General features: G+C 38.0%; 1 protein-coding gene across 16 annotated transcripts in view; it reads left to right on the top strand.

The window, feature by feature from the left end:
• Nucleotides 1-15,478, top strand: part of DGKI (diacylglycerol kinase iota) — a 463,467-nt gene that overhangs the window by 409,891 nt on the left and 38,098 nt on the right. For 14 of the 16 annotated variants that reach the window (XR_010842070.1, XM_059074881.2, XM_067042060.1 and 11 more), the window contains one exon: nt 2,183-2,208. The exons of the other annotated variants lie outside the window; for them this stretch is intronic. Coding sequence is in view for 13 of the 14 variants with exons in the window: in XM_059074881.2 (XP_058930864.1) it covers nt 2,183-2,208 (26 nt within the window). In the remaining variant the exon portion in view is untranslated. The remainder of the gene's footprint in view (nt 1-2,182; nt 2,209-15,478) is intronic. 16 annotated transcript variants of the gene reach the window in all.

Raw genomic sequence — 15,478 nt, forward strand, 5'->3', positions numbered from 1 at the left:
GACATGCTTTGCTTCCTTCCCATCAGAAAACACCAGGAGTGAAGATGTTTCCTTGTTACTGACTCTTTTCATGCCCTCTGCAACTTAAGAAATTCTCTAATTTCTTTTTTTTTAATTTTTATTTTATATTGGATTAGAGCTGATAAACAATGTTGTATTAGTTTCAAGTGTACAGCAAAGTGACTCATTTATACCTATACATGTATCTGTTCTTTTCAAATTCTTTTCCCCTGTAGGTTATTACAGAATATTGAGTTCCCTGTGCTGTACAGTAGGTCCTTGTTGGTTATATCTATTTTAAATGTAGTAGTGTGTACATGTCAGTCCCATTTCAGCTCTGTTCAGCCCCCTCTGCCCCTTTGTTTGATGGTACTCATCTCTGTTGCAGGGGGCACAGGATGTCTTTTGGCTCTGAGAGTGCCCACATTGTCACTAATTTGGAGCTTCAGGTCATTCCATAGACCCTTCCCTCACAGCTGACCTACCAGCTGGCAAACTCAAAGGTGGTTTTAAGGTGACGTAGTGATTTCTGAGGAGCTCCAGAGTGTGTCTGAGTCCGAACTCTAGTGTGTGGTGCTGAAATTAATGCAATTTAATATATTTTAATCAGGGACCCACTATGTTCTAAATAAAACATGGTCCGAGTTTCCAAGAAGCTCACAACCTAGCGGGAAGACTGGTGTGTGAAAGTGTGAAATAGGGGGACTCCAGGGAGAGGATAGATCAGCTCCACCTGAGGAGGCCCAGCAGTGTTTCTCAAGCAGCCGACACCGCAGTGATGACTTAGTATTATGTCAGCTTCCCTCCATCTGCTTCTGTGTCCACCACTCAGATGCCAGTTTTCTCTCCACCAGATCTGGGGAGACTCTGTAGTTTTCACACACAGAAGTCTACTTGAAGAGACCTATAAGGTTGAAATGATTTCACTTTGCCACCCAATGGAAGTTCAAGGCTGTCTCACCATTATTCCTGTGTCTTTATACTGTACTGTTTGTTCACATAATGGACAAAAAGATTTCTGATCAGTAGATAAAGTAAAGTGGCATCCCAAAGTAGCTAGAATTGTCCTTCAACCACTTTGCACCCACTGAATCATTCTTGCCCCAACGTTTGTCATCATGTCTCATAAATATTAGTTATATTATGACTACATATAAATATTCATTATATAAAGTTTGGTAGCTTTACTACCAAACTCGTGCATTTGCCTTTGGTCATCTGCCTGCTGTGGGCTCCAGCAGACCCATCATTTAGAGGCGAGGACCCCTCCCTCCTGGTTTCTTGCCCCTCCCTTCAAAATTCTAACACCTCTGAATGCAGTATTGTGCACCTCTTTCTCCCAAGAAAAGCATGAGTCAGTAGTCAAGACTGTATCTTTCAAACTTGAGGGGAATTCATCAACAAAGTTGTGTCTGTATTGCTCAAAGTAACTCAGTTAATAGCCGAGAAAGAAAAGAAGGTCATTATTGTGAAAGGGGTTGATATGATGGTCCGTTGGTATCTTAATATTGTAATTAGACCTGAGCCTCAAATGATATGCAAAAGTTATCACTTTGTAGAAATCCTGTGGGCTCCCAATGGTGGCCCTCCTGCCTCATCCTGACTCTCACAGGTTTAGAGACATAAGGCCAATGTAGAGGCTCTACGTCATACTCACTGAAACATTAAATTCCACAGTGAATAGAAGCGAAAAGCAATATTGATAAGGGCACATGCCATTTCTCTTACTTCTGTCTCATTTTTTATTGTCCAAGTAGATTTCTTTTTTACGTACAGACACTTAATCTAGCGCTTATTTACATCCCTGGTATTTTCTATGGAGGCCTGGCCTTCAGCACTAGTGACCTCACAGGATTTCATCCATCACCACATTTCTGTGAGTTCTTTTATTGTGTGTGATAAATCCAGACAGTTTAAGTTTGTTTCAGTCTTATGTCACCATGCTAATAGACTATTTTAATAACATCTACCACTCAACCAATTCAGGTAAGCTTTGGGAGTTATTAATTGGAATATACCAGACAACCAATACATCAATTACACCATCTACTACTATACTGAATTTCTATTTAACTGAATTTTGGGGGTGTAATTTCTATGAGCTTATTCTTGATCATTGTTGTACCTATAATTATCAGTGTCACTTACAAAAGATTTATCATGCTTATTATCTCATTTTTAGGTCACCAGTCTCTTCAGAAGATCACGGTAAGAATCTGTCTTACTTATACTAATTCAGAACTAAAAGTTGAGCTGTGGTCCTTGCATTTCGTTGTCAGAGGGAAGAATTATTTAAGAAAATGTCTTTCAGATGTTTGCCTTGTGTTTTTTTTTTTTTGTGCACAATATGAAGCGCTTTTAAAAACTTAATGCATTCTAGCTAAATTTGATGTCTTGTATTATCTTCAAATCTGTTACAACTATTTTGGTTGACAAATATTTCAAAGCTTAACGTATTCTGATTTCTGCCCCATCTCCAGATACAGTTAACCCTTGAACAATGCAGGGGCTGGGGACACCAAGCCTCCATGCAGGCAAAAATGTGTGTGTAACTTAGAGTAGAGTTGGCCCTTCATATCTGCAGTTCCTCCATATTGGCAGATTCAACCAACTGCGGTTCCTCTAGTGCTGTAGTTTTTACTACTGAAAAAAATTCCTCATATAAGTGGACCTGCCAGTTCAAACTCGTGTTGTTCAAGCGTCAACTGTACTCTGTGTGACTTTGGGCTGGTCATGTAACTTCTCTGAGTCACCGATTTCACCTTTAAAGTGGGGATTTGTAGTAGATATTTCCAAAAGTCCCTTCCAGAGTGGACATTGAGATTTGCAGAGAATGTTATGAGTCTGAAATTGGTAGTCTGAGTTTTTACGCAGTTGAGGTGAGTTATTTGCATTTTAAGAGATGACTATTTTATTCGAAGGGTAAAATGTGTAGTTTTGTCACTTCTAAGGTTTGGAGTCGTACATTTATTCAATCAGTCATTCAGAAATGTTTATTAAGTGTTTACAGTGGGTCAGTTGTGTTATATAATCACGTTATACAGATATGCTATATGGAGCTATGTGCAGGGACAGTGTGATGTGTGACACAGAACTTTTTCCCTCAAGGAGCTTGACGGGTCCCCTTTTGGGGAAGGGGCAGTGAAATGACACATATGTACTGCAATACAAAGTGAAATTCGATTAATCTTTTATAAAAGAGGGATAAGCCAGGACTCTAAGAGTACCACTGACATTCCACTTCATGCTGTCCCTAATTCTAATGCTAAGGCACCATTATCTATTCAGCCAAACAAGTTTAAAAAGATACAAAAGACGGCTGTTTTAAGCTTTCCTCTTCACCCTCTCATTGCTACCTGGCCACTAAATTCTATCAACTCTGTTTTTTATACTTCTTTTACCTCTGTTTTCTTTTCCATCCCCATTCCTTTCATTTAGGGCCACTCCATATCTTACTTGGACTTTTAAAATTGTCTTCTAACTGATAGCCATACCTCTAGAATTCCTTCTTTTATTTCACTGTATACCTACATATCACCAAACTGATTATGGTAAAAATCTACTCCCATTGTGTGTAGGATGAAATCTTTTCAATAGACCAATAATTGTATTCATCTTTCCAATACTGAACTTAAACATGGACTAGAAAGTCCGAAGTGATGGACTCTGTCTTCCTCTACTGCTCAACGCTTCTTTGGGCATCGTTCCCCTTCTCTCTATGTTCTGTGCTCTAGCCACGCGGCACTACGTCTAATTTCTGAAACTCAGCACGTTTTTCATGTTTCCCTGCTTTTAGCCAGGCTGTTCTGACAGAAGTTACTCCTCCTTTTTGCCATAGACCATTTATACTTGCCATTTGAGGCATGGCTAATCATCTCATCATCCGTGAAGAGCTTTCTGCCCTACTTAACCTTGCAGCGCATATTTTTCTCATTCTAGAATTTAACTTAAAAATTTGATGCTTGATTTACCTGTCTCCCCTGCTAGACTGTGAGTTCTTTGATGTAGATCCCAACAAATAGCCAACATTCAAAAGATGTTCATTAATTGAATACTTAGAGAGAGGTGGAGTTTTTAAGTAGGCCTGTTCTGCTGCCGTATCATAAAGTCTCTCCCAATGTTGGAATGAAGTTGTATCATGTTCTATGAAAAATCATAGGGGAAATTATGTTCAGGCCTATTAAGTCAGAATTAGGCATCACCCACCTAATGGTGACCTACTGTTATATGCTATTTTGCTCATCGATGTTGGTACTGACTAGGTTTTTTATTGCATATTTAGAGGTCCTTGGATTTTTCCGGTTCAAATGATAAACCAGAAACTTGTGTTTGGTTTTTATTTTGAACTAGGGTTTCCTTTATTGACCTTTGTTTGCATTTGCCTTCCTGTCTGTAAGAACTTAATTTCCCATTCCAGAATAAAGGGGGATGGGCTTCTGAATTACAATTCTGTAGTCCACGAGGAATTCGTAAGGGTTATGGGCTATCAGCAAGCAGTGTCAATGTCCTGGGGAGTCCTGAATGGTGACAACCACCCAGAAGACTTGTTCAGTATTCACAGCACTTCAGAATCTATTATTTTAAGAAGTGGGTATATGTGATTAGTTAAAGAAACATTATCCAAATTAGAGGGCTTTTACATTTTCATGGCTTCAAAACATTTATTACATGTCTGTGCCTCTTAGTTTGATTCTGCAACTTCCAAAAATGATTCAGATATGTAATGTAAAATTATAATGCCGACTGACCTAATCTTACCGAATTTTCATATCTTCTAGCCCACGTATCCTTGGAAAAATATTCTTTTCCTTTTCTTTATCACCAAGATTTTCTATTAGCACTTAAAATGTGTTTTCTTATGTTTATACATTTTAACGTGTTCATGTTTGCTGTGCTTAGCATAAAACCTTGAGTATCATGTCATCAAGCTTGTGTTTGTATACAATAATGACATTGCAGTGTACTTGTAAGAGAGGTAAGAAGTAGCATTTTTGCTTTCTCAGAGTTATGGGTAGAAAGATCGAGGCACATTGGGCAAATGGATTGTGAAATTGGAAAAGAAAGCTCTGTGCCTCTTGACTTTCTATTTTGTTTGCTTTCCACCAGTGATCCTATTCCTCTCTCTGACTGGTCGCTTTGGCTGTCCCCAGAACAGACTTCGTTCTTGAGAAAAATCTAATTTTCCGAAGTCCAATAACCCTGACCTTCTCGACCCCCTCAGATTATCCTTTCATGGAAAATGTGCTTGGATACCGTGGCTTTGTTATTTTCCCTCTTAGTTTCAGTTTCCTTACCTGTAAAGTGAGGCTATTCGTATCTACCCTGCCTACCTCGTGGGATTGTTATGAGTTCACTTGTGAAATCATCTGTGAAATCACTTTCCAATTTGTTAAAAGAACCCTGAACATAATGCTGTTGATGACAGCAGTGGATGAGGAAGTATGTGTTTATTATGTTTGCTCAGCATTACATAGTGCCTTTGACAAGTTAAAAGATGTGCTGGGGAGGAGAAGTGGTGTGAAAAATGTTTCTTTCAACATTATCATTAAATATTAAATGTTATTGGAAGCCTTTTTATATCTGGGGGAGTAGGAGTAAAATGGTTAATACACAATTCAGCCTGCAGTGACAAAGTAAAGGGACAGTTTCTGATTAGATACGGGTCATTAGATATGGGAAATTGATGATATAAGGCATAAGTGAAATGCAGAATGTTTCTATTTTTATCATAGAGTATCAGAGTCATTAAGAATAAAGGCTAAAATTTACTGAGTGCTTCTTGTGCAGAGACACTGTGCTAAAGTGTTTCAGCTACGTCATTTCATCTTTAACAAAGCACACTACACAGTAAATGTGTTCTCCTCAGTTTTTAGTGGGGGAAACTCACAGTACTTCCATAACTTGCTGAAGATCACACAGCTAGTTAGGGGTAGAGTTACTTTTCAAACCCAACTGTAACACTCCACTCTTGCTCATTTACCCACCATGTCCCCAGAAAACAAAAACGTGATTGTTAGCATTCAGGTGAATTGATAGAATTATAGAAAGAAAAAAATTTCCCTCTAACAAGAGGTTATTTACTACTGTGTGAGTAATTTCCTTTTAATGACAAAACAAAACAGACCAAAAATAACAACTCTACCTCCTGCTGGGAATGATTTGTCCCTGTAGAAAAAGTAAATACCAATGTCACATTCTCTCATAATTAGTTAACTGAGTGAAACTGAAGCTTCAGGGAAGCCTGCCATGCTAATTCCCGGGGGGGAGCGTTACATTTTAATGTTACAGCTGGAAGCCAGAGTCCTACTCCTTGTCAGAAGAGAAGCTTGATGGTGATGAATTGCCCTGTCCTACAAGTTTCGTCTGCATTTAGTGCCTGTTGCCCCTGGAGCCACCTCTGGTGGGTGCCCAGGCTGCTTCGCCTGCTCTGAGCTCTCAGATTCTGTCTTGTCCTCTTAGCTTGCTTGCTTTACGGCCCCTCAGAACGCCTCTGTGCTGGGGCACTGACAGAGGGTCAGCTTCCAACCAATGTCTGTTCACTTACAAAATAAAAGACATTAATTGAGAGGAAATGCCAACAATCTGATTCCCCCTGGCATGTCTGAAGCAGGTATCCCTCTCCTGTCCTAGCCCCCAGACCCGTTGTTGGTAGAAATGGTTCTTTCTCACTTTATACGGTAGTTCTTTCTGTTGCAGCAGTAACACAACGAACAAGAATGGGAGTGGAGGCTCTCTGGAGATAAAAACTGTAACAGCCATAATCACCAGTGTAAGTCCCCAAGGACGAGCCACTGTCAGGATGCGAGGCAGTTTTACTTTGCAGTGGGTTGCGCAGGGAAATGCATTGTAGAGTGGCCTAAAGCTCTTTAATACATCAGTGGCTGTCTCTGCCTCAAGTACCGTAGGTTCATATTTCTCTCTAGTATAATTATCTATGTATATATACATTTACTGAAATAGAAATATTCATAAAAATGTATACAGTTTATCTGCTCAGTTTAAATTATAACCAAAGGAACTACTGTGTACCCAGCCCCCAGTCTAAACAATAAAATATTTGTAGTAATCTGGAAGCTTCGTGATTGCCTTTCTGATTACATTCTCTTCCCTCTCCTATGGGGATAGCTACTATTCTGCTTTTTTTGTTAAAAATTTCCTTGTTTCTTTTCATCATTTTACTACACGTATGCATATTTCACCTATGGATATATGTGTGTGTAAAAATACATATTTTATATATGTAGTCCATATATGTGTGTAATGTATATAGTTTTGCTTATTTTGAACTTTTATAAATTGAATTATTTTGCAAACTCTTCTGTGATTTGCTTCCTTTGTTACAGAATAATGCTTTTGTAATTCATCCTTGTTGATGAGCATCATATTCATTTCATTAATTTTTCATGTTGTATAATATATAACAATTTATATATCCAAATTCTGCTTATGAATGTTTAGGTAGGCTCCAGGGTTTCTTTCTTTGTTTGTTTTGGTTCTTTTTGCTATTGCAAACAATATTATGAACATTCTTTTTCATAACTCCTCCTGGTGTCCATTTGCAAGAATTTCTCTAGGGTTTAAACCTGGCGATGGCATAGTTAGGTGGTAGGTTATACACATATTTAACTGATCACATAATGACAAACTGTTTTCCAAAGTGATCATTCTAATTTATACTCCCAACTGCAGTAAGAGTTCCTAATAATCCACATCTTTGTCAACACTTGATATTAACTGATTAAAATTTTTTGCCAACTTGGTGGGAATGTCACATGGTATCTTGTGATTTTAATTTGCATTAAATAATTACATATCAGATTGAGCATTTTTCATATATTTGTAGGTCATTTGTGTTTACTTTTCTATGTAATTCTTTATTTCCTTTGCCCATTTTTCCCCAGTGGGTTGTTTTTTCTCAGTGATTCATAAACATTTTAATGTATTCTAGGTAAAAAATTTGTGTTGACTACATGTGTTGCAAATTTTCTCCAGTTTGTGGTTTATCTTTTGGAACAGGGACTTACCTTCACTGACTTGCAAAGCCTGTTCTGTCTCCCCATATTTGTGGGTTTCCAGATTCCCTTTTCTGTTTTATTTATCCATATGTCTGTTTCTGTACAATACCATGTTTTAATTGCTGTAACTTTGGTAGAAATCTTGATATCTGGGAGATACCTAAAATTTGTTGTTCCTCAAGAGTGTCTTGATTGTGTGTGGACTTTTGCTTCTTCATATAAACTTTAGAATCAGCTTATCAAGTTTTGTGTTGCAATTTTCATGGCAGTTGCATGAATCTGTACATGAGTATAAAGAGAACTGATATTTTTATGATAATGAGTCTTTTCATCTCAAACCACATCTCTTTACATTTAATTTTTTAAACTAATTAACCTTTTAAAATGCCTATCAACAGAGTTTTATAATTTTTTTCATGAAGGTTTTGGCCATCTTTTGTTAAATATATTCCTAAGCACTTAACATTTTAGTGATATTTTATATTTTAAAAATTATATTTTCTAAGTGAACATTGTTGGCATATTAAAAGGCAATTGACTTAGAACCTTGTTTCAAAATCTTGACTCAGGATTCCTGCTAATCTTTTATATTCATAAACTTTATCTAAGGGTCCTTTTGTGAGGAAAGTATTTTCCTGAGAATTTTGTTTCATCTTTTCCAGTCATTGTGCTCTGTATGAGTGTTTTCTCATTCTTTCTGTGCCAATTGGAACGCTCAGTATAGTATCAAATACACGTAGGGGTAGCAGTATTGCCTTGTTCCTGACCTCCAAGTCAGTGCCATCCACAAGTCACCATTACTTGTGAAGGTCACCGGCAGGTAGTCGTGGTGTTGGTGGTGTGGTTGTTTTGTGGATAGACTTTTAAGGATTTTCCCCTTCGTTCAAATTTGTTAAATTCAACAGGTATTGAACTTTACTGAATTTTTTTTTTCATCTTTTGGGATGATAATATGCTTTTTCTCATTGGGTCTTTTACTATGGTGTACTTCATTGATTGATTTTTTTTAGTAGAAACCACTATTATATGCATGAGATGAGTTCAAACTGGTTATTACATTTATCTCCTTTATATATTGCTGGGTTCAGCTTACTAATATTCTACTTAGAATTTTTACTTCCATATTTGTGAGTGTGATTGGCTTTTTTCTTTTTTATAGTATAGTGCATGTATGATGTTCATAGCTTCATAAAATGAATTGGAAAGCATTTCCTCATTTCCTAACATCTGAAAGACTTTGTGTAACACTTGAGTTATCTATTTCTGGAATATCTTAGAAGATCCCATCAGTAAAGTTGTCTGGGGCTGGCATTCCCTTTGTGGGGAAAATTTCAATGACAGATTTGTATTTTTTAATGTTGGAGGAGATAGATTTTCTTTTTCTTCTTGAATCAGTATTGGTAACTATTTTTAAAGGAATTCATCCATTTTATTAAAGTTATTTTTCATTTTTTGGCATACATTTTTAAATACTATCTTACTGTCTGTGTATCTTCTATGAGATCTGAGGTTACATCTACCTTTTCATTTTTAATACTGTTCGTGCCTGCTGTGAGAGAGAGAGAGAGAGTGTGTGTGTGTGTGTGTGTGTGTGTGTGTGTGTGTGTGTGTGTGTCTCCGTGTCTCCTCCACCTCTCTCTCCCTCTCGCCAGAGGCTTAGAGCCCTTTATGTTAGTGGTTTATCAAGAAACCATTTTTTTTACCTTCATTGGTCCTCTGTATTATGTATTTGTCTTCTGTTTCATTAGTTTCTTACGTTTATAGTTTCCTTCCTTCTAATCATTTGGGTTATTTTTATTCCTTTACTACTTTTTTTTCTAACATAGACATTTAAATACAAACATTACCTGAATGCTTTCTCTTCCCTATATATCTCCTTCTGGAATTCCATTTAGATGCATGTTAGACATTTTCATGCTATCCTATTTATGTTTTACCCTCTTCCCTATTTTATGTCTCTTTGTTTCTCTGGAATGCATCCCAAATAATTTCTTCAAAGTTGTTTTCTTGTTCATTTTTACTGATTTTTTATTCATGTTCATTTAAGATTATTCTAGGTGAGCTGCTCATTTCCTTGGGCCTTTATGCACGAGAATTCTTTAAGTCCTTCAGAGAGGTTTTCCAGTCACCAGAGAAAACTACCAAACTTGATTAATATAAATTAAATTCTCCATTTGTGAATTTGTGTGTGGGGGTGCTTGTTTGCTTCTTGTTTAGAATGCATAGGAAACACAGACATTAATTCAGAGTGCATCGTATTCAGATAATGACAGTAACTAGTTAATGTTCATCACCAGTCATTATGTCTAAGTCTCTCTAGTTATTTTAGTTGTCTGAACCACATTCTCTGGTAGACTCCTTAGGAAACCAGTTTTTTCATACAATAGCAGTTGGTCTGAGACTTTTACTGTTAGACCTGAACGGTCTCCGAGGGATCCCAGCTAGCCCAAGAACCGCCAAGAGTCGAGAGTCGCTGCAACACGCAAGAGGTTCATTAGGAGCCGGTGCACCGGGGTTCCTTGGTCCTCACGCAGGAGGCCGAAGAGGAACCCCCCCCAAGCGGAATCACATACATTTTATAGCTTTCATTTTTCATTATGCAAAGTGTGGATATATCGAGGGTTTTTTTTTCTCATTGGTTTGTTTGTTCCGGACCGGAGTGGGGACTTGGCTCTAGTTCCTTGATTGGTTGGCTGTCGGATGCCTACTTTACATTTACCGGAGTGGGGTCTTGGCTCTAGTTCCTTGATTGGTTAGCTGTCGGATGCCTACTTTACATTTTCGTGTTTTTGTGGTGGGGGGGTTGAGTCACATGAGTTATGGTTGGCTAGGGCGACCTTTAAACTCTGGCTTAATCATTCTTATCACCCGCCATACTGGTTTGCTCGAGGTCTTATCCCCCGCCATACTTGTTTGCTCGGAACGGTTTCTGCCCAGGGCGGGGGGACATTCCAGTATCTTATTGCCAGCCGAAAAAGCTCAAAAGTCTCTATAGGGAAGTAGGGGTGTAAGTATAGTTAAGGCCCTACATTACCCTTGAAAATTAGTTGTGCTGCATACAAACTCACTGGGGCACATGTTCTTTCCTTGACATTTTAAATATTACATTTTTCTCCTATCATAAAGCATTTGCTGTTAAAGTCTAATGATAATATTCTCCTTATAAAAGTCACTTTTTTTGGTCTTAATACCCAAAGGATATTTTATTTTCCTTTAATGTTCAGTATTTTTATGAAAATATGCCTGGATGAGATCATTTTGAGACATGACACTGTTTAAATATAAAGTTTATTATTTTTTTAAATTTCAGAACCATGTTCTTGAATTAAGTGTTTGTTCTGTTATTTTGCTTTGGTTTTCTTCAGAAGTTCATTTTGTATGTTTGTTTTATCTTCTTTGCTTATCTTCAACCTTTGCCATTTTCTCTCACATTCTTTTTATCCCTTTCCTCTTTTCTTTTTGATTTTTAAAAGTTCTTTGTTTCTTCTACTTAAGCCTTTATTGGTTGAATTTATTTGTTCTTGTGTTCTTTCTAGTTTAATTTGCAAAATGTTTTATTCTTTTATTTCTAGTGTTTTGTTGAATTAATATCACCTCATTTCTGAGTTATTCTAATTCTGATACATGATATTTCTTTGTATCATGTGTCTTTAAGGTCATTTGAAATAGTACATTACTACTTTTTTTTTTATAGCAAGTATTTGTGATTCACTTCCATTATCTGTGGGAATGTTATTCTGTTCCTTATTCTTGGTTTTTTTTCCTTCATGTGAGATTTTATATCCTTTTTTTTTTTTTTTTTTTTTCTGTACGCGGGCCTCTCACTGTTGTGGCCTCTCCCATTGCGGAGCACAGGCTCTGGACGCGTAGGCTCAGCGGCCACGGCTCACAGGCCCAGCCGCTCCGTGGCTTGTGGGATCCTCCCAGACCAGGGCATGAACCTGCATGTCCTGCATCGGCAGGCGGACTCTCAACCATTGCACCACCAGGGAAGTCCTACATCCTTGTTTTGATACTTTATATGAAATTAGTTTTTCTGAAATTTAGAAAGAGAAACATTTGTTAGCTGTTCTAACTTCAGAGAGCTCTTTCTTCCATTGGTTTTGTGTACTGTTAGAAATGTGGTAGCTTGCTTTCTCAGACTTGCTGGCTTTGATCCCTAGCCTCACTTTTATCCAGACCGCTTCCCTTTACTCATATCGTCCCTGTTCTGCTCAGTGCGTATTCCACTTAGAAGATCACCCTCACTTTGGGTCCTATCCTGAAGGGGAGCCCTGGATGGTCAGATTTAAGAGTTTCCAGGGGCTGCAGTGCTCCAGGTACTTTTAGTCCTTACTCATGTGCTGTGGGAATGGGAAAAGCTTCTGACAGTTTCTCTAGGTGTTCTCACCTTAGCCCACTGTACTGTTCAGTGAACACCTGTTGGCTGTTTTGAGGCTTCCTGTTCTCAGGTCCATCAGCTGCCCTGCTGTTTCCCTGTGCTTTCCAGCACAGATGTTGATAGAATGCAGGTCATTTGACTCTTGGTGTCTTCTCTCCAGCCACTTGTAATTTTGAGGTTTATAAGAGTATCTTGTTACTTTGTCTTAAATGTTGACCATGTGTTTTTGGTTCTTCTGTTTCCTCTGTCTCTCTATATGTGGAGACTCGGGAATATTCAAATAGTCTGCTGCAACTATTACCACCATCTTCCCACATTTCCTGATTTATTTTATTATTATTATTTTTTTGCGGTACACGGGCCTCTCACTGTTGTGGCCTCTTCCCGTTGCGGAGCACAGGCTCCGGACGCGCAGGCTCAGCGGCCACGGCTCACGGTCCCAGCCGCTCCGCGGCACGTGGGATCTTCCCGGACTGGGGCACAAACCCGTGTCCCCTGCATTGGCAGGCAGACTCTCAACCACCACGCCACCAAGGAAGCCCCCTGATTTTTTTAATCCAGCATTTTAGCTTAAATTGTTAAGGAAGTAGCCCATTCCCCTTATTATTAAAAAGACAAACCTTTATTCTTTTTTATTCAAATAAAAGTTACACATTTTGAAAGTTATATATTTTTAAAAATATCTATGATACCTCCTGAAATCAAAAAATTTTTTAAAAGAATAATTGAGTTTTGAGAAACTAAGGTTGGAGGGGATTAATGGTTTCAGTCCTTGTGTTTTAGCAAAAATAAGTTCAACTGCTCCTTTGAAATTATTTGGCATAATATACTCTTATGTGTACTTAAAACTGAAAAACAAGGTCAGTATTTATTAAATCTTAATAAGTTCCAGGCAGTGGCTTAAGGGATGTTCTGCTGAGGTTTAGAGAGATTAAGTAACTTTAAGGTCACACCAAACTAGTATATACTGAACCAACTGCTCTAAATGTTTTATATATATTTAACTTTCACAACAATCATAGTACTACTGTTATTCCCACGTACAGATGAGGAAACTGAGGCACAAACCTATTAGGTGACTTGTTCAAGGTCACATGTGTAGAACTAGGATTCAAACTCATACTCTAGATCCAGATCCCATTTTTAGCCCCCGTCTATATAGTCTCTCAATAGCATGGCTAAGTTTTGAGCTAATGTTATAGGAAATCTTGATTCTTTTTGTTGAAAGGAGCCCTCATAATTATTGGGTTGGAATTGGTCATTTAAAAAGAGATTTTATTTTTTCTTCTATCAGTGAGCAGTACCCTTGACACAGAAGAACAGTGTAAAGCTATATTCTTGTCCACGTTTACCTCCATACTTACATAATCAAGGAAACAGGGATCTAATTTCTGGTCAGTAGCACTCAATCTTAAAAAGGTAGAATTCTTGAAAGGTAGCTATTTCCTTAAGAAAATATAACATAGAAAGACAATTATTTTATGACCAGAAGAGCAGAGTGGATTAAGAAAGTTAGATGTTTTTCCTTTTTATTTTCTACAAGCTATTTTTTAGTAAAATGCGATAAGTAAGCTTGGCTAATGATACAGATGGAAACATCTGCAGATCTTTAATTGCCTTGCTAGGAAGAGTTTCCAATATTGGCCATCGCAGTATGCCACTTTGCAATGACCTTGGGCTAGCTAATGCAGAGTTGCTACAGGGTTTTTTTGTGTGTTTTTTTCGCCCCCAATTCAGTTTATAGTGACTGTGGAATCCCCTGTTGGCTTTTGTATTTACATTCAAACTTTTTAGTGCTCCCTTTTGAGGTTCTTCCTCACCCTGGTTTTGTTTACTTGCTTGAATGAATTATTTCTACTTCCTGCTTGGGGGCCCCTCTCCAGAACCCATCTCCCTTGTATTCACACAGCCATATGGCTTATGTACCCTCCTACCATCTCTCTGGCAAACCATCTCCATTGTCCTTCATTCCAGCCCCTCCTCTGTGCTCATTAATTCTGTGTTTTCAAACCACCTCCATCGATTCTAAGGACAAACAATGATGAATTTTTCTAACAACTCAAATGCCCGTGATTTATCCTTCCCTATTCGCTGACTGGTTTTTTGAGTGTGTTCCAAATTTTTTCTCCATGGGTGGTGTTGCCCTTCTTATTTAACTCTATACTCAATGAATAGAAATGTTGCTGCATTCTATGCCGTGCCCTGGCACAGACCTGATTCCCTCTATACAAGTCTCACTGTAACATTTGCTGTAGTATGTGGTGTTGGCAAACAGCACCTTCCAGTACAAATCTTTGAGTTCCATTGTAGCCTCATTAACATTGTTCCCTCTTGTAGAGGATAGGTTAGTGCTGGTCCTTTTCCAAAGAAATTCAGTTACTAATGTGCTGAAAAGATGGCCTTTTATGGTGGTCTCACTGGGCGCTCCCCAAAGGCTGTGTGAAAGGAAAGGAACAAAAATGACAGCATGAAAAAAAGAAAAAAAAAAAAAAAGATGACAGCATGCTTCTCCTTGGCTAGTCTTTCACATTCCCTAGGAAAACAGACAATCACTGCTGATTAAAAACAAAATAAAACAGAACAAGCAAACAAAACAACGCCCCCCCCCAACCCCTGGGCTTTCCAAAATCAGGTTGTATTACTTTAGGTCTTTCCTGATCCTACTATTCTCTCTCATTCCCCCTTATTAAATCTGACTATTGACTGTAACTGTATAGTCCTTTGATCCTTCTGGGTTCTTTGGAATGTGTTGTTGATCAGTATCTAATTAGCTTTTGAAGCCTTATTATAGACGTCTGTGTGTGTTGAGGGGGGAGTATTCTTTACTAAGATTTACATACAACTTTGTTTTACATTGCCTTTGGCCTCAGAGAATATTTAAGTTAAAGTATTTAAAACACTGCAAAATAAGAAAGTAACAGAAAAAAAGAGAGGAAGGGATGAAGGCTAATCTCCTGGTTGCTTTTAAGTGGATGGGTGGGAAGAGGTCATCAAATACCATTGTGTCATGGATCCTCCAGCAACAAATGAAGCTTTCATAGATCTCATTCCTACAGATACATCACCTGTCCTACAGGTAAGT

Source organism: Kogia breviceps, chromosome 9 (assembly GCF_026419965.1).
Source record: "Kogia breviceps isolate mKogBre1 chromosome 9, mKogBre1 haplotype 1, whole genome shotgun sequence".
NCBI classification, from domain to species: domain Eukaryota; kingdom Metazoa; phylum Chordata; class Mammalia; order Artiodactyla; family Physeteridae; genus Kogia; species Kogia breviceps.